The sequence below is a fragment of the Gracilinanus agilis genome, chromosome 2, assembly GCF_016433145.1.
Source record: "Gracilinanus agilis isolate LMUSP501 chromosome 2, AgileGrace, whole genome shotgun sequence".
Classification (NCBI taxonomy): domain Eukaryota; kingdom Metazoa; phylum Chordata; class Mammalia; order Didelphimorphia; family Didelphidae; genus Gracilinanus; species Gracilinanus agilis.
This window is the reverse complement of record NC_058131.1, coordinates 48467893-48487225: the sequence shown is the minus strand read 5'-3', so window position 1 is coordinate 48487225 and position 19333 is coordinate 48467893. Positions and strand designations below refer to the sequence as shown.

At 40.0% G+C, this 19333-nt stretch overlaps 1 protein-coding gene across 1 annotated transcript in view; it reads left to right on the top strand.

The window, feature by feature from the left end:
- The window catches only part of UTP4 (UTP4 small subunit processome component), a 30301-nt gene that overhangs the window by 1577 nt on the left and 9391 nt on the right, over positions 1-19333 (top strand). The window contains exons 2-9 of the mRNA XM_044660512.1: positions 414-574; positions 6378-6569; positions 8000-8084; positions 9454-9543; positions 10409-10620; positions 13751-14014; positions 16771-16867; positions 18365-18429. Of these exons, the coding sequence (XP_044516447.1) occupies positions 416-574; positions 6378-6569; positions 8000-8084; positions 9454-9543; positions 10409-10620; positions 13751-14014; positions 16771-16867; positions 18365-18429 (1164 nt within the window). The 5' untranslated portion in view covers positions 414-415. The remainder of the gene's footprint in view (positions 1-413; positions 575-6377; positions 6570-7999; positions 8085-9453; positions 9544-10408; positions 10621-13750; positions 14015-16770; positions 16868-18364; positions 18430-19333) is intronic.

Here is a 19333-nt window from a genome sequence, read left to right as displayed (position 1 = left end):
TTCTGCATTCATGTTGCACATTGGTCTCCTCCTTCTCTTCTCCTAGTTTAATGTAAGCTACTTTTTGTCTTTCTCCTTGGTACATGGCACAGCCCCTGGCACACAATAGGTACTTATAATTACTTGCTGAATGAATGTGGTTCTGATTTTTCCTTTGACTCCTGTTTTGTTAGTCCTTCAGACCCAGTACCTCCCATGTCTCAAATACTATACTAAGCATGAAGGAAAGGTAGAGGACTGTCTTTGCTCTAAGGAGCTCTGAGTTACATAGGACAGAATATTATTGCTAGTTAAATTTTCAGAAATAAAAACTCCTTCCCCCAATGTTAGGAGGCATTATTAATGGAATAAAGGCTGCCTTTGTTCCCTCCATGAAGTAAGTGCTTAATAATGAGTTTTATTTCTGTCCACAGGAATGGGTGAATTTAAGGTTCATCGAGTTCGTTTCTTCAACTATGTCCCCGTGGGAATCCGATGTGTGGCATATAATCACCAATCCAACAGACTGGCTGTCTCCCGAGTGGATGGCACAGTCGAGATCTACAACCTGGCAGCCAATAGTTTTCAGGAAAAGGTCTGTCTGCTGTGGGCTACTGGGGTCATCTGGGCTAACATCCTACATTGTGGAGGAGAGAGCAAAGCCAGGGCTACCCCTCCCCCACCTGGTGTCTGCTGTTAAAGGAGCAAGAGAAGGAGCCTCTGCTCTTTCATTCCCATTAGATATCACCTTCCCTGGTGCAAGCACATGGTCTCTTTGAACTAAAGAGGCCCAAACCTTTCCCAAGCTCCTTACTTTGGGCTATTTGGCCCAACAAGGAGGTCTTCATCTACTGCCATACAGTGGGAAGTGTCCTATGGCTATGTATTTTGGAGGTCCGGGTTACAGAAGAATTTTGTGTGGGCCAAATCCCTGTGTCCCTATAAGGACATTAGGGAGAAAAGTGCCATTTCTCTTTTTTGTCTTAGCACTTGTTAGCAATGACTACTGCCCCTAGGTTGAAATTGTATAAGCAGCCCATTGAAGTCCTCAGTTATCTTGGAGGAACAAAGATGTGGGCACAGAACTGAGTATTAGGGAGACAGGCATGATCCATGTTGCACCCTGCTGACAAAGCCTACCTTTTCAGCTTGAGCATCATGACAGGACTGTTTTCTTGAAATGGAGCACTATGAGGACCTCAGAAGAAGAATAAAAAGGCCGGGGACTAAAAGAGAGGGTTGGGGAAGAGTAGAACATTTAGGGGATATAAACAGCCAAGATGTATTACCCATGATTTATAGTGAGTAAGAAGTGGCTATGTTTGACAGTAGGGACAGGATACAACTGAATTCAACAAATGTTTCCTAAGCACCTACTTATTTGCAGAGTGTTGTTCTTGACTTTGAGGGGTGCTGAGACCAAATTGAAGCAGTCCCTACCCTTAGGAGCTTAAGTTAGATTCTCCTGGGGGTGGGGATAGAGGGCTAACTTCCCCCATATCAGTATGGTACAAGGAAAATTAAGGAAGGAGGAACCCAAACTGGAAGAATCAGGGCAAATGGTAACTGAACTAATGTCAGATTTATGCTTCAGGTTACTTCTTTTGCCCTCTGTAGCAGATGTTAAGAGGGGAAGAGGCTGGAAATAGGAGGACTAATTAGGAATCTCTTTCTATAGTCTGGGGGAGAGATCATAATGGTCTAAACTAGAATGGGAGCTGGGTGAGTCTAGAGTTACAGATGGAAGTAACAGATGGGAAACTACTGGAAGAGGATAGTTTGTTAGGCCTTGCATGGGCTAGAAGGCCACTATTTCCTCAGATGGGTAGAGAGGGTCTATAGAAAGTATAGAAGTTTTAGGGTTTGGAATAGGGACGATGAAGAAGCCCACAAAAGGTGTCCCTAATTTTTTTCTGTAAAGTAGGAGTCAGGGCCTCTGTGAGGTTGGAGGAGATTAGGTTTGGAATAGCTGCTTCAGACTGGGATGGAGACTCAAAGAAGAATAAAAGGATTCCATGCAGCAGTGAGGGCTCAGGTGAGATTAGATAGTAAATTCATATTGAGGGGACAGCTGGGTAGCTCAGTGGATTGAGAGCCAGGCCTAGAGACAGGAGGTCCTAGGTTCAAATCCGGCCTCAGACACTTCCCAGCTGTGTGACCCTGGGCAAGTCACTTGACCCCCATTGCCTACCCTTACCACTCTTCCACCTATAAGTCAATACACAGAAGTTAAGGGTTTAAAATAAAAAATAATAATAATAAAAAATTCATATTGAACCCAATTGGCACAGTGGTGGGATTTCCCCTTGTGGTATTTACAGCTCAAGATTCATGTTAGGGTGAATGTGGGCAGACTTGAAGGGCAGAAGGATAAGAGAATAAAGGGTAGAAGGTGACATAAGGATGACAGTAAGGGTAAAAGGGAGTCTGGAACAAAGCTAAAGAATTGGGAATATAGGAAAGCATGAACATACTAGAGAATGAAGAGGAGGTAGATCAGATGAAAGAAAAAAAACCGGGACATTGCAGAGAGTGGAACTTGAGGTGGCACAATTCCTGACACATGGTTAAACATTTAAGAAATGCTTGTGGACTTGGCACAGTTCCTTTATGACAAGTAAGTGAAGACAGATGGAGAACTGAATGCTATTCTGATATTTGTCAAATAATTTTGAAAGGAAGACCTTTAGTTCATTCTCTGGATTTTTTATTGAGTGTGTCTCAAAGGTTATTGATAAGAATCATTCAAGATAGAAGGCATGGACTGTTTGCATTCTCACTACTAGAAGGAATTCCCCATACCCCATCTGGACTGGTTAATTTCTGGCCATGCTGGGAGGCATTGGGTAATGGAAAGGAGTAATGGGCATGGGATCTAGAGGTTTGAGCTTTTTTCCTTACTTTGTCATTGACCAGCTGCTGATTTAGCCTTTGTCTAGGCTTCAGCTTTCTCATCTCTGAAATAAGGGAGTTGAAACTATATTGATTATTATTCTGCATTGAAAGAACCTATAAGACAGAGGTTCGGAGCTCAGTGATCTTTTAAAAAAATATCTTGCTACTTTATTTCAATAGAATGGGTTTCCTTTGTAATCTTACATATGTTATTTTATGCACTTAATAACATGATTCTGAGAAGAAGTCTGCCCCAAACTACCACAAGGGCCATCACACAGAAAAGGTTAAAGACCCCTGATGTAATGTAAAAATTAAGGAAACAGTATAGTTTAATGGAGAGGCTGGCAGCTCAGTAGTTGGTAAGTGTTTAAAAGATTGAATTCAACTGAATTAGCATCGAAGAGACCTTTCATATATTTTTCTCCATGTTTTTCCTCCTCCTCTGCTCTTACCTTTCCTTTTCCTACCTAACTTATTTTTTATTTTTAATTGTTTCAATTAAGTATTTTTAAAAATTCACCTTACCTTTCTAGATTTCTCTCTCACCTCCCAGAAAAAAAATAACTCCCCTTACCCTCTACAACAAATTCCTAAAGCCTTCAATTCTGGCAAAACAAATGTCCACATTAGCCAGATCAGAAAAATGTCTTTTTTTTGCATTTTAAGCTACCATTACCTCTGTCAAGAGGTGAATAGCTTGTTTCATTCTTTTGGTCTCTTCGCTTATTATTGTGTTGATCAAAGTTCTAAAGTCTTTTAGAGTTGTTTTATTTTGTAATGTTATCATTGTATACATTTTTTCTCCAAGTTCTGTTCATTTTACTCTTAGTTTATAAAATGTTTTATCTAAAGTTGTCAATTTCATCACTTCTTATGACACAATGATATTCCATTACATTCATGCAAGTATTTTTTTTTTCTTTTTTTTTTTTTTTTTTTAACCCTTAACTTCTGTGTATTGGCTCCTAGGTGGAAGAGTGGTAAGGGTTAGGCAATGGGGGTCAAGTGACCTGCCCAGGGTCACACAGCTGGGAAGTGTCTGAGGCTGGATTTGAACCTACGACCTCCCATCTCTAGGCCTCTCAATCCACTGAGCTACCCAGCTGCCCCTCCATTACATTCATGTACCAAAATGTGTTTAGCCATTCTCTAGTAGAAGGGCACTCCTTAGTTTCCAATTTTTTACCACTAAGAAAAGATCTGCCAGATTATTGTGGTCATTTACTACTGTGTATTGCTTACTTAATCTAGTCCACTGATCCACCACTCTATTTCTTAGCCAGTAACATATTGTTTTGATGATTACCACTTTGTAATATAGTTTGAGCTCTGTTATACCTATACCATCTTTTTTTTTTTTTTTCCTCTTGATTCTAGCTATATTAAATAAGTTTTTTTGGTAATTAGATTTGTGTGGCACTGAGTAAGTTAAATTAATTTAGGTAGAATTGTCATTTTTATTATATTGACTCAGCCTGCCAATGAGCAATCAATATTTCTCCTATTGTTTAGACCTGACTTTGGGGAGGAACGAATATTATAATTTTGTTCATACAATTCCTCAGTTTGTCTTGGCAGATAGTCTCCCAAGTATTTTATATTTTTTGCAAGTTATTTTAACTAGAATTTCTCCTATCTCTTCCTTTTGGATTTTATTGATTATATTTAGAAATGCTGGTGATTTATATGGGTTTTATGTCTTGCAATTTTGCTGAACTTGTTGTTTATTTTCTTTTTTTTAGTTGATTGTCTTAAGATTCTCTAAGTATACCATCATATTGACTGTAAAGAGTGATAGTTTTATTTCCTCATTGCCTATTCTAATTCTTTCAATTTTATTTCTTGTCTCAATGCCCTAGCTAGCATTTCTAGATCAATACTGAATAGTAGTGGTGATAATGGGCATCTCTCTTCACACCTGATCTTACTGGGAAGACTCCTGGCTTATTCCCATTAGAGATAATGCTTCTAATTTTTTTAGATAGATATTACTTAGCATTTTAAAGAAAGCTCCATTTATTCCTATGCTTTATAATAGAAATGAGTATTATATTTTGTCCACAGTTTTTTTCTATATCTATTGATAATCATATAATTTCTGTTGGTTTTGTTATTGATGTAGTCAGTTATACTGATAGTTTTCCTAATATTGAGCCACCTCTGCATTCTTGGTATAAATCCCAGCTGGTCATAGTGAGTAATCTTTGGGATATTGCTGCTATCTAGTTAGTATTTTATTTAAAATTTTTACATCACTATTCCCTGGAGAAATTAGTCTATAATTTTCTTTCTCTGTTTTTTCTCTTCCTGGTTTAGGTATCAGCACCATATTTATATTGTAAAAGGTTTTCTTTGCCTGTTTTTCCAAATAGTTTATATAGTATTGGAATTAATTGTTTTCTACATGTTTGTTAGAATTCATTTGTAAATCCATCTGGTCCTGGGAATTTTTTCTTAGGGAGCTTATTAATGGTTTGTTCAATTTCTTTTTCTAAGATAGGGTTTTTTTTTTAAGTATCCTATTTTTTGTTAATCTGGGCAATTGTTTATTTGTAAATAATTATCCATTTCACTTAGATTGTCAGATTTATTGGCATGTAATTGGCAAGATAGCACCTAATGATTGCTTTAATTTCATCTTCATTTGTGATGAATTCACCCTTTTCATTTTTTATTTTGGTAATTTGGTTCTCTTTTTTCTTTTTTGTCAGATTGACCAATGGTTTTCTTTTCAATTTTATTAATATCTTCTTGGATTTAATTTTGGATTATATTTTTAGTTTTTAATAAGATGCTACTTATGTCGCTGATTTGACTTAAACCTTTGACCCAAACATTGATACTAATTATAGGAGCAACTTAATGGCTCAGTGGATAGAGTGCCAGACCAGAGATTTGGGGTTCAAATTTGGCCTCAGACACTCCTCAGTGTGTGATTGTAGGCAAGTCATTTAACTCCAATTGCCTAGCCCTTACCACTCTTTCTGCCTTAGAACTAATACTTAATAACAATTCTAAGAAAGTATGGATTTAAAAGAAAAAAGCTAATTGTACTAATTTTTAGACTTCCAAATAATCCCAAGTATTTATTGAATTATTTTTTGCTGATTTACTCTTTTCAAATACTCAGTGAACCTCTTTGAATCAGAGCTAACCCTTTTTCGAATGGAGGTAAAATTAGACCTGTGAGCACTTGCTTTGCCACTTTAAAGTCATCCAAAAGGTGAGTTGCTTTGGGCCTTTTAAAAGGTTTTGTGAGTTCCTGAGAATCACAGAACCAAGATATCTTAGCAAAAAATTTAACCCAGGGCTTCCTATGTCAAGGTCTGTATGTTCTGTTAAGAATAGAATTCAAAACCTCAATCTATTTTCAGAAGTAAACTATTCCTTTTATTTTGGGTTATGATACAAATTCCATGTAGTCTTTGACTATTCAGTAGTTGTTAATTAATGATGATGATGACTTGACAACTGAATAAAGTATTACTGTTTTTGTTTAGTTTTTCCCAGGTCATGAGGGTCGGGCCACAGAAGCTCTATGCTGGGCAAAAGGACAGCGACTCTTCAGTGCTGGACTCAATGGTGACATTATTGAGTATGACTTGGAAAAGCTGAGTGTCAAATATTCTGTTGATGGCTTTGGTGGTCCCATTTGGAGCATGGCTGCTGACCCAAGTGGCTCATACCTTGCGGTTAGTGTTGGGGAGCGTGGAGTAGGGCTTGATGATAAGGGGAATGTAGTCTGTTAATTCAGATATAGGTTTCTTTTCTACACAACAGTGGAAGATTAGGCAAAAAATTATCTTTTAGAATATTGCAGTTTGGATTTTTACTCTATCCTAATGATGGGATGGGAGCTCACATTGGGATTATTTGTACTTTGTTTTTATCCTGTTTGCATTCATTTATTTTTCCCACATTATCTTTTTAAACAATTTTAAGTTTTTATTGATGCTTATTTGCATCAGTTTTATTTCCTAATGACTTCTCTTCCTACAATCCTCCTGTAAAACAAGTATAGCTAAACATAATAAATGAGCACATTGACCATATATGATAGTATATTATATAGAAAACATGTAACATGCTATATGATATATACATATTCATTATATATATTATACAATTAACTATAGTGCTCCCCCATAACCTCTAAGAGGGGAGAGGAATCCACCAGTGGATCCTTAAAATCTTAATTAGTTGCTATATTGATCAGTTTTGTTGTCTGTTAGTGTATTGTTCTCCTGATTCTGCTCACTTCTCTCTAGTTCCGTTCATATGAGATTCTTCTAAGTTTCTCTGAATTCTTCCATCAGTTTGTTTGGCCATTCCCCAATTAGTAGATGCCCATTTTCTTCCTTGTCTTTGCTACCATAAAAAGTGCCACTATATAGGACCTCTCTAGCTATCTTTGACCTCTTTGGTATCATTCCCAGTTGTGACATCAACAGGGTCATAGAGTATATCTAATTTATTGACTTTTAGTGTTATGTCATATATATCTTTATGGACCAAGTTACAGTTCTGCCGTGGGGCTTTAGAGTGCTTGGCTTCCTCTTGATAGCTGCCACTTTGGTACCAGCCCCTCTGGGGTCTGACCATTTTGGTCTTTTGTTTTTTAAGGGGTTAAGGTAAAGCCTCAAAGGTGTTTTCATAAGCTTTTTTCCTATAATTCCTAGGAGTGGAACATTCATTCATATGGTTGTTAGTAGTTTCATTTCCTCTTTCCTTGTGATAAATTAGGAAATGAGGGGTTAAGGGATTTGGAGCTCTGGTGCATGGAGCTAGTGAGTTTCGGGGCCAGGATTTGAACCCAAGTTTCTTCTGACCCTTAAGATCAGTGTTTTAAATTCAATTAGTATATATCTGATGTGTTTTGATCTTAATATTCATTCAGTTTTTTACTCAATTGGAGAATAGGTTTCTAGCAGAGCTGTGATGTGGCCTATTCTCATTGCTATAAATTGTCTCTTTAGACCCAGGAATTAGACCATGATTGAGCGCCAGGTTATATAGGGTATAGTTTCTTGATTCCAGAATTCTTTTCTCAAATGTTTTTCTTTTTAAAAATTTTTTTAGCATTTTTGTTTATCTTTTCTGGTTTCTTCCTTCCTTCTGACAGATAGGCTGTGAGGATGGCTCTGTGAAGCTATTCCAAGTCTCCCCAGACAAAATTCAGCTTGAACGGACTTTAGAACGACAGAAAGGTAAGGGACATTTTAGGAGTCAGTATGATAAATGGCCTTTCCAGAAAGTTGTGCTAGTTTGTGCTTGTTATGAGAGTTGTGTTATCTAGAATCTGAAAGGGTCTATGTCTTGTCCCCTACATGTTCCCACCCATTCATGCCAAGTTGCCCTATCTGGGAAAACAAATCCAAAACAAAAAAACCCAAGATTACTCATAAAAAACTAAACAGTATTTTAGTGTGTAACATGTAGATATGTGACTTGTGTAATGGTGGGGCACCAGGGATGTTAACTATTATTATTAAAATGTAAACTAAATGGTTTGTGGGTTCACATTGGGTTGAAGGAGAGACAGGACCAACCAGGATAGGGAGACCAGGGTTTACTGCCAAGCTGTTAACTGTCACAGGAATGGCAGTTAGGCCCAACAGTCACTCAGCCCTCCTAGGCTAGGGTCTATGGAACCAGCAGGCAAAAGGTAAACGTTTATACAGTTTAATTGAGGGAAATAATAATGAAGGATGGGAATAAGGGATTCTATACTTACAACCTAAGGGCAAACCACAGGGGCAAAGGAAGGACTTGACTACAGTATTCTATTGACCTAAGCCAGGAAGAGCCCGAAGGAAGCAGTACTGAAGTCACAGGGAAAGCTCCTCCAAACCTGGTTCCAGCCAGGTTTGGTCAGCTCAGCTAAAGGGCCTGAGGATGGCTTTCAATTAGGGTCTCACGGTAAATCCAAGGATGGTCACAGGATGCTAAGAGCCCACTCCACCGGGTGATCCAAGGTACCCATGTAGGGAGAGTGAGTTTGCAAAACTGTCCACCAGATCACAAACCACTTACCCACTTGGTGCTGCTCTGCAGGTCTGTTGTCCACTGTTAAAAGCCTCCACCTCTCAGGATCCCAGGGAATCTGGATGCAGTTTTTCCCTAACTCTGAGATCTCCCAGGGTTAGCAACAGTTCCCAGGGTTCCCAACCACTAATGGAGTCTCTCTCAGAGCACAAGCCCCACTTCCTGCTCCTTCATTCCATCTTGGAATCCTCCAGCCTTTCCTGCTAGGTCCAACACTAATACTAAATTAATCTTCCTCACAACACTTGCTACTTCAAAATGACATCTCTGAATAGATAAGGACTGGAATGTGTTGCATTCTCTACAGTATTTCTCAGTCAGTAGCATTAAATGCTCACCACTTAGGACTTGGCATGTTCTAAGTGCCTAGTATGATCACAGAGCAGAGTTATATTACATATGGAATTATGTAATGTGCTGGAATGTAGGGAAATAGAGATAAGATGACATAATACTCACAAGCTGTAAAGAACTCTATGGTACTCTGCATTTTATTTTAAATCATTTTCTTTTTTATTTTGTTATCCCCAGGTCGAATTCTCTCATTAAGCTGGCATCCATCTGGTACCTACATTGCAGCTGGATCTATAGACTACATTGCTGTCCTTGATGTCAAATCAGGTACTGTTGTTTTCAGTTCAGAGAGGGCAGCTCATAGGGATGGGTTAGTTTTGGGGAAGTTTCATGGAAAGATTTCCAAACTCTCATGAGTGCTGTGACCATTTGTGATATGAAAGGATTGTTGGTAAAGTGTGTCTTCCACCTTTTGGTAGAGAGAGCAGGGCTTGGAGGTGTTGAATGAAGCAAATCTTTCAAACATGATATGCACTGACTGGTTTTCTATGGGGAATCAGTGGGATTTTTAAAAGAAGAAAAGGATGTTTTCTTTAAGCAGCAAAACAAACAAAAATTTTGTAGGATTTGCATTAGCAAATAGTCCTTGTAATAAATCCCTTTGAGAACCTTTATAGCTCAGTCTTCCTTGATTCTTTTAGCAGCTGCTTTGTGAGCTCTCTTTTATAATTAATTTCGTGATAATTTTAATTTTGGTTACCAGTCTTCTTAGGTTTGTACAGGGGCACATTCACTTCCCTAACTGTACCCAGAGAACTAATTGGTTCATGAGCATTACCTTTGACTCTGCAGCCTTCTAACTGGGGACCAGAGATAGGTCCTTTTAGCTCGCTGAGCCTCACTGTCTTCATCTGTGAAATGGAGTTAATGACTCTTACTTGTCTTACCATCATACATGGCTCTTGTGAAAGCCATATGCAGCCCTACTCTCTCTACAAAAAGGTGGAAGACACAATTTACCAATAACCTTTCCATATCACAAATGGTCACATCACTTTTGGAAATCTTTCCATGAAACTCTCTGTGAGTTAGACTTGGCTAGGGTACAGGAGCTGGAGAGGGGCAGAGGACTCCAGGTTTTGCTTTCCCTCCTCCATCTGCATGTGACCCTTGTGGTGTGCTTGTTTCTCAGGTAACACTACCCAGAAGATGTTAATGGACAAGAGGCACCCGGGATCCCAAAGGCGCCGGTGTGTGGTGTGGGGGGTGGCGTTCCTCTCTGATGGGACCGTGGTGAGCACAGACTCAGCTGGGATGGTGCAGTTCTGGGACTCTGAGACTGGCACCCTGGTGCAGACACATCCCCTCACCAGTTCTGATGTGCTATCCATAGCTGTGGCAGAGGTGAGTACATGCTAACGTGTATAACTTGTGCATAAAACCTTTGGATAGAGACTCAACTATTTGATGGTGGGGTCAGGATAGCATCATGGAAGGCATTCTGACTTGGGGTCAGAAGACCCGAGCTCAAGTTCTGACTTGGCCACTTACTGTTGCATGACCTTGGGCAAGTCTTTTAACTTCTCAGAGCCTCAAGTTCTTCATCTACAAGATTACATAATAGTATCTATTATTGGCCTCACAATGTTGGTGGGACATTGACGTTTTTCTCACTTGATATCTATCATATATTAAATATTGTCTATGGAAGTGCATTTCTTATCCTCCTTGTTAGATTGTAAGATTCACAAAGACAAGGATCGCCAGCACTTAGCCTGATGCCGTTTTCATAGTCAGTATATGTGCAATAATGCATACAAAATTGGTTTGTTAACACACTTGCTATTTAGGCTTACAGAAAGAAAACCAGACAGTGTGTTAGAGAAAGTGGTGTTACTGAGTCTCTCTCAGCATAAGTATTGATCAAGCAGGACTAGGGAAATATATCCAGGACTGATGTCAGCCCCCTGTGCTCTCTCACTCTTCAGTGGGCTGGTTGGTTCATCAACAAAGGAATTCTCTCCAGACCCTGCAGTGGTGAGCAGATCTATACTGTTCATGGAAGAAGGTCCAGAATTCTTGAGATTTCCCTGAGGTCTGAATCCTTCTCACTTCCCATCTTCGTCATGAAGTGATGACCTCTTGTGTCTTCTTCCTTCTCATGTTCAAATTGGATTTGAGCAGATTGGTTAGGAAAGCAGTTTGAGTCAGTACCTTTATCTGGGCCTTTCTCTTTATTCACAGAATGAGAGGTGTAGATTAAATCATCTTTAAAGATCTTCTGACCTTTGTAATTATGTGGTATTGTTGGTATGTAACTTGCCTTCATACCATCTGTATTTGCTAATTTTCTCACTTTTAAACTTCTTCCCTTGGAATTTCACAAAGTTTTTTCAAAGCTTTTGCTTTTCAGGCCCTTTGTTGTTCCAGTTCGAAGAGACAGTCATTCAACATTTATTAAACATTACTTATTATTAACCTGCACATTAAGCACTGGAGATACTGAAAGAGACAAAGACCCTTAAAATGCCATAATGGTGGAGATAACATGCAAGCAAATATATACAAAGCTAGCTATATCCAGGAGAAATAGGGTACAATTAAAAGAGAGACAGCCCTAGAATTAAGAGGGGTTAGGGACAGCTTCTTGTAAAAGGTGGGATTTTAGTTAAGGTTTAAAGCTAGACAAGTTGCCAGAGAGAGAGGGAGTAATGATCCGTTTCTTCCAAATCTCTGATGGTTTGGCTTTCATGCAGAAATGGTAACTTGCTTGTCAGCTAGCCAGATTACTTGCCTTCTTATCAGTTTCATAGTTGCTTATTACTAGATGCTGAGGATTTAAAAGCACAAAGAGCAAGGAATAAACCTACCTAAGTTTGTCACCTTGTCCAGCTCCCTTTTCCCTTTCTTCTGATTTTGTAAGGTTCTGCATCTTTTCAGGGAAGCAAATAAGCTTTTCAAAGACTCAGCACATGCACAAGGTTTTCTTCTCTCTCTGTGATAGTAACTGACCTTTGTAAAGAGGTTTTTTTTTTTCTGGTTTCTCCTGTGCTTTGTTTGGTATTACATCACTTAATCCTCACCACAATTTTGTGTGGCAAGAATGATTATTCTCATTTGACAGATGAGGAAACAGGCTTAGGGAGGTGAGATGAGCTACCTGAAGTCATATAGCAAGTATCCAAGTTATGCTTGGAGCCTGGTGTTCCCTCTATTGTACCCTAGACAAATGAGGGGCTAAGAGAGCCAGGAGGATCCAGCTTTTTCAGCTCTTCAACCAAGTAAAGAGAAGAAACAGTCAGTCTCTTTCAAGTAGCAGGTGGTGAATTTAGAGCAGTAAAAATAAATGAAAATAAGGACTGAAATCACTTCCACCCTACACTGTTTGTGTAGGAAATATTCCTACTCACCAGCAGGCTCGTGTTTGCCATTTGTACTCCTGCAGATGACATGGTCCAGCTTGGCTTGTTGAGGCTATTGAATTTTCTTGTTACCCTCAGGATTTCTAAACTTTTTATTGCCCTAAGCTTCCTTTTCCCTTTCCTAAGGTAGCACCTCGGGGTTCATCTAGTGTACCACCTCATTTTCTAGATGAGGAAACTGAGGCTGAATAACAGAACCTGCTTCAAACCTGCTTCCTGGCTTCAAATCTAGTCCTGCTTCCATGATTTACATGGACCCCCAGCATACTCATTCTTAAAAACTTCAGTGAATCATACTTAATTTTGCTTTGTGAATTTGCTAGTTACATTCACCTTGTTTTGCCGGGAATCGCTGGCCTACTTCTTCAAGGCCAAGAGAAAAGAATGACCCACCCGGGTTGGTGTGAGAGCTGTCAGGTGGAAGAGGGTCAGAGCAGGAGTGGGGGCAGTGTTCAAGAGACACTGGTGGGCACAGTTGACCTCAGAGATGGAGAAGAGGCTCCTGACAGGTTACAGAGCCAAGTTGGGGGGAGTGCATTGCTTCAGAAAACACAGGGCTCCTCCTGGAAGCTCCTCTACCAGGACCTGGGGTACATCGAGGAGGGGCATCTTCGGACAGCTGCTGAGGTCACATTACCAGCTGTTGGGTGGGGCATTGAGTGTGGTTGGCCAGTAGGGGGTGCAGTGACACCTTGTCTATTGCAGAATACACTCCATACACTTCTGGCTTCATGGACCTTGTAAACTTGTTGCTGCTGCCCTCCTCTCCCTTTCCCTCCTCCTCCACCCCTAACCTAATTCCGCATAACAAAGTCTTGAGACACATGTCCAGTGATGCCCCTAACCATGATACCTAGAAACCATGTAGGTCTTTAGGCCCAGAGACAAGAATCTCTACTCTTCAAAAAAGAAATGTTTTTGATTCATAAATTTTAATTTCCATCAGCAGATGTGTTCCAACAAATGAGTAAGAACCAAAGACAGACAATATAAACAAAATCCTAAGCTAGGAGGTCACAACAAAAAGGAACCAGTTCATGGGGAGCTTTCTCGAGCCAATACTGACCTCCTTAACTCTATCTTTCTTTCTCACTGATGATTTCATCTCCCAGAAAGAAGATAGCATGGTGGTGGGCACAGCCGAGGGGACCATATTCCATTTCCAACTGATCCCTTCAAGGTCTGATGGCAAGCAGAGCCAGTGGGTGAGAACAAAGCCCTTCCAGCATCACACCCATGATGTTCGCTCAGTGGCTCACAGTCCAACAGCACTGATTTCTGGAGGTGTGGATGCCCACTTAGTGATTCGACCACTCATGGAAAAGGTAGAAGTCAAGAACTATGATGCCGCGTTACGGAAAATCACCTTCCCACACGTAAGAGGCCCTTTTTTTCTGTCTTTTTCTAATTTCTGCCTTTTGTGGGGGGTGGAGGTGATGGTGTTTTCATTTGGATTTTGTTCCTGTTTTTATACTTGCATACTACATAGTTGGGTCTGTGCTCTATTGGTAGAGCTCATTACCCATTGAACCTTCTTCAAGCAATCTTCATCCATATCCTTTCCTAGACCGTTCATAGAAGACTTGTCTATTATGCTCAAGGCTTTCCTATAGAACTTGAAATGTTTTGTGGAAAATGCTACACTTGGGTTTTTTGTTTTTTTTTAAACCCTTACTTTCCACCTTAAAATCAATACTATGTATTGGTTCCAAGGCAGAAAAGTGATAAGAGCTAGACAATGGGAATTAAATGACTTGCCCAGGGCCACATAGTGGAAGTCTCTGAGGCCAAATTTGAACCTAGGATCTCCCATCTCCAGGCCTGACTCAATGCACTGAGCCACCCAGCTGCCCCCTACTTGGGTTATTTCCTAGCTTTCAGTTTGGGTATATGACCAAACCACCTCTTCTAGAAACAAGAGTCCCTTAGTGATATTGTCTATGCCACCACTGTGTAACTCCTGTCTTTAAAGTCAGTGACTAATACCTAACATGCATCTTTCCATTGTTATGGATTTTTTAAAAATTGATAATCAGTAGCTTGATTTTATATCACCTTAATTTCTAACCATATTCTCCTCCCCTCCTTCCACTCACAGAACCATCCCTTGCCAAAAAATAGGAAAGAGGGAGGAAAAATTAGTTCAACTAAACTAATCAGCACATCAACCATGTTTGATAGAATATGCTCCATTGCTTAGTATACCACTTCCAGTTTTGATTCTTTACACACAAGTGGTTATTAATTGAGTGATGCTGGTGTTCCATGATTTGCAGACATATAGCATTACCAAGGAAATATTGGGCTTTTGTATCAGGTGGTCATCTTGGGAATTGAAAGTACTGAGCAGTTTTCCAAATGAAATTCAGCCCCTTCTACTCTTTTTAAATTTGGACCTCTAACTCTATGTTCTGTCCATTAAACTCTTTGTCATGATCTATCTAAAAGGCATTCTTCATTCACTTGGAATTTTTCTTTAGAGATCTCTTTCAGGAGGCCCTAGGGTGCTTCTGATTTTGAGACTTACTAACATACTATCTCCTGTTGGGGCATTTGAAAAACTGGGCTAATATAATAACTTTAGGGACTTGCTCTTCCATTCAGACTTCTAATAGGATATGGAGAAATTTGACATCACACCTGTCACATTTTTTGGCCATAACTAATTTATGATAAAATAATGAATTGTTGATCAAAGTTGTCCATCTTTTAAGGAATCTTTTAGGACCTTACATATATATAGAAGACACCCTCTTGGAAAAAATCTTATAAGGCTGTGTTTTGTTTTGTTTATATTTTTATTTTTATTTTTTAATTTTAAACCCTTAATTTCTGTGTATTGACTTATAGGTGGAAGAGTGGTAAGGGTAGGCAATGGGGGTCAAGTGACTTGCCCAGGGTCACACAGCTGGGAAGTGTCTGAGGCCGGATTTGAACCTATGACCTCCTGTCTCTAGGCCTGGCTCTCAATCCACTGAGCTACCTAGCTGCCCCCTGTGTTTTGTTTTAATAAAATCAAATACCATATTTTAAAATGAGTAAATGATAAAAATAGTGGGACTTTAGGGGGCAGCTGGGTAGCTCAGTGGAGTGAGAGTGAGGCCTAGAGACAGGAGGTCCTAGGTTCAAACCCAGCCTCAGACACTTCCCAGCTGTGTGACCCTGGGCAAGTCACTTGACCCCCATTGCCCACCCTTACCAATCTTCCACCTATGAGACAATAAACCGAAGTACAAGGGTTTAAAAAAAAAAATAGTGGGACTTTGTGCTCCATACACCTCTATCATTTGGGTGACAGTGGAAATGTTTCTACTACAAAAAAAAGTTTTATAAAGCCTTCTTGTTCCTTTCAGCTTTTTTCAGTGCAAACAGTCTGGCTAAGTCTATTCCTTTAAAGACCTTTTAGATGTTAAAAATTAGGCATATGCGTTGGTAATTGCCATTCTTAAAAAAAAGGGGCGGGGGTACCATCTCTCAGAATGTTTAGCTTCTTCCCCTCTTTGAGATATATTCCTGTTGTTATGACTATGTTAAAAAAAATAAGATTGATTTTTATAATGACAGCAAAGATCATTTCTCCTTTTGTCTTGAGTCTGTGGGCCCTTTTTATTACTAAGCATTTATTTGATCATCAGTTAACTAAAATCAGTACTTGATTTTCTCTTCAGATAAATTAATAGTGTGTTCCTATGATCCTTCCCCCATGGAGGTGAGCAGCACAGGAGGTTTCTCCTTTCTATGGGTTAAGGATAATAGAGCTGGAAAGAACAGTAGAGATCATTTAGGCCCAGAGAGGGGAGGGAGGTCACATATTCAACATCACACAGGCACCCGAGAAGCCACAGAGACACGATTCAAACCCAGACTCTCTTGAAAACAAATCCAGCATTCTATCTACTCTATTACACACACCAATATTTGTTTTCTTGAGCCCAATTTCTGCCTTTCATTGTTTGCATTATTCTGTTTTGAGGAAAAGTTGAATTGAGCAAAAATAAAAAAACAGTGATACATTAAAGCCATTTTGTTCCAACTTTATATAATATACTAAGATATTTTTTTTTATTTGACCTTGTATTTGGGAAATCTAAAGAGTTAACTTCTGGTGCTGATTGTTATTCCTTGGCCACAGCGGCGTCTCATCTCCTGTGCTAAGAAGGTGCAACTCCTCCTCTTCCAGTTTCCTCAGCGTCTAGAACTTTGGCGATTGGGAGCCACTGATGCAGCTGGTAAGTAGGGAGCCATCTTCTCCTGGAAATAAACTGTCGATACTATAGTGAAAGAAGCTGAAATCAGAATCATAGAAAGAAAAGAACTCTTGGGATGATCTGAAAAACAACATGCGGCTTTTTATGTTTCTACAGAATGCATGCTCTTAGGTAGCCCATTTTCACTCCCACAAACCCCCAAAAGCATCTCCACAGGAAGAACTGGTGACCCAAGTTGTCATTCAAGCTCATAGCTTTACAGGAAACTCAGAACTCTGGTTTCGCCCAGGACAGGACTAGGAAACTGGCCTAAGACACTTGCTCTAGCTGGACCTCATTTTGGCCCTGCTGTTGTTAAATCAAGGTAGTTTGCAGTTTATATAGACATAATTTTAAAGTTGAAAGAATCACTGAGATATCACCTAGTCTAGCTCTCCTGTTTTACAGATGAAGAAACTAAAACCTGGAGAGATGACATCACAAACCAGAGCCAGAAGCTTAGCACTAGAAGGGAACTTAGAAACTGTTTGATAAAACTGTTACCTTGGGGCAGCTAGGTGGCACAGTGGACTGAGTACCTGGAGAAGCGTGGAGGTCCTGGGTTCAAGACTGACTCCAGACACTTTCTAACTGTGTGACCCTGGGCAAGTCATTTAACCCCCTTCATCTGGCCCTTGCCCTTTTGTCTTAGAATTGTCATTAAAAGAAAGGTAAGAGTTTTTTAAAAAAACAACTGCTACCTCCTTTGGAGAAGGAGGGGACTTGACTTGCTCAAGGTCAGTGAACTTGTTGTGTCCTGACTCCCAGTCTGCTGTATAGGAGCTATGTCAGAGCACAGTGCAGTGGTATGTAAAGCAAACACTATTATTCATAGTGTTGGAGAGCCAGCAAAGGGGGCTCTTGATGTTTCTGGTTCAAAGACTTTTTAATAGAATCAACACCCTTTGTAATTGATTAGAGCAAAGGCCTAGGGTCAAAAGGCCCAAGTTGAAAGTTCAGTCTTCAGACACTAGTGAGGTGATCCTGGGCAAATCTCTTGAGCTCTCAGCCTCTGTTTCCACATCTGTAAACAGGAGTGAAGTTTGCATGAATTCCTTTAGGCTGTTTCAAGGAAGGTGCTTGCAAACCAAGAGTTTTGGCATAACCTTATTCATTGAGGTTCCTTTCTGGGCAAGTAAGTGAGAGAACAGGCTTATTTAGTCTCCTCCACTCTTCCTGGCAGGTCTGGGAAATTCTCATGACACAAGGAAATGGGGTGAGGTTGTGGAAAATGAGTGATTGGTCAGGATAGGGGCCAGAGCAGAGCAGACAGCTTTCCTCTCCCTCAGTCTCAGGAGATTATGAGCTAGCTAGCTAGCTGGCCAGCCAAACAGCTGCCTGGTTTTTCATGGGCCTCTTCCCACTCTGGTAGGGATTCAAGGTATTTCTGACACATAACAATATGGTTTTAGAGGGGAAAGTGTACTTTTGTCCTTGGGGAAATAACTTCATTAAGAATGAAGTCTTTTCTTGTTCCAGGAAAGAATGAGGACATCCTTCCACTCTCTAGAAATGCAGAACATTTGCTACAGCTTAAAAAAAAGGTAAGAAACAACTTAATCTTAATGCACAGAGCCTGAAATAGAGGGTGGTATTTTGATTCTCTAGTCTGAATTCCCCTCATTTATTTCATCAGTAATACACTTAGTCACTCACTGGTTCATCCAGTGAATACTTATTGAATATCAAATACTTATCAAATGTCATATACATAGAATTAGCAAGTTTATCATAGACAAGTAATTTTGTTGGCATAAGGACTCGTACAAACTCCTGGAACCATTGACCATATTTCCTTGACATTGTTTTGCACCGAAGATAGCTTAACTTAATCTGCCCCATCTCTTGTCTTCTCCAGCAGAAAGCCCCCAATATTAGAAGTATTTTCCCAGCAGCCTGAAAATTTACCCAATCGTCCTCCATCCTGAAAAAAAAAATCCTCAGTAATCTCTTCCACACCCTTAGCTATATCTGTCTTCCCTGGTATACCTAGAGCCTCTGCTTCCTCTCCTCACTTCTCAGTCCTTTGCAGTATGGCTTCTGATCTCGTCATCTAGCCTAAACTACCTGCTCCAGAGTTACAGAAGATCTCTTCCTTGCCTTTCCTCAATTATCATCCTTCCTGGACTTTCTGCAACATCTGAGCTGTTGAACATCCCATTTTCCTGAATGTTCTCTTTTCAGGGCCCTTGGTTCTGTGCCTGTTCCCTGCCTTTGGCTGGATTATCATTCATACTGCACACCCCACTCTGTGACTGTACCCCAAGTGCTCCATCTTGGACCCTTTTCTCTGTGCGCTCTGCTTCCCCTCCTCAGTCTCTGAAGATTTAGTTATCTTCTCTTCACCAAATTGATATATTGAGTCCTAGGCCTTCTCCTGAGCTCTAGTCATGCAGCTACAGCCATATCCTAATTATTTTAGACTGGACATCAGCTCAGCCTGTCCAA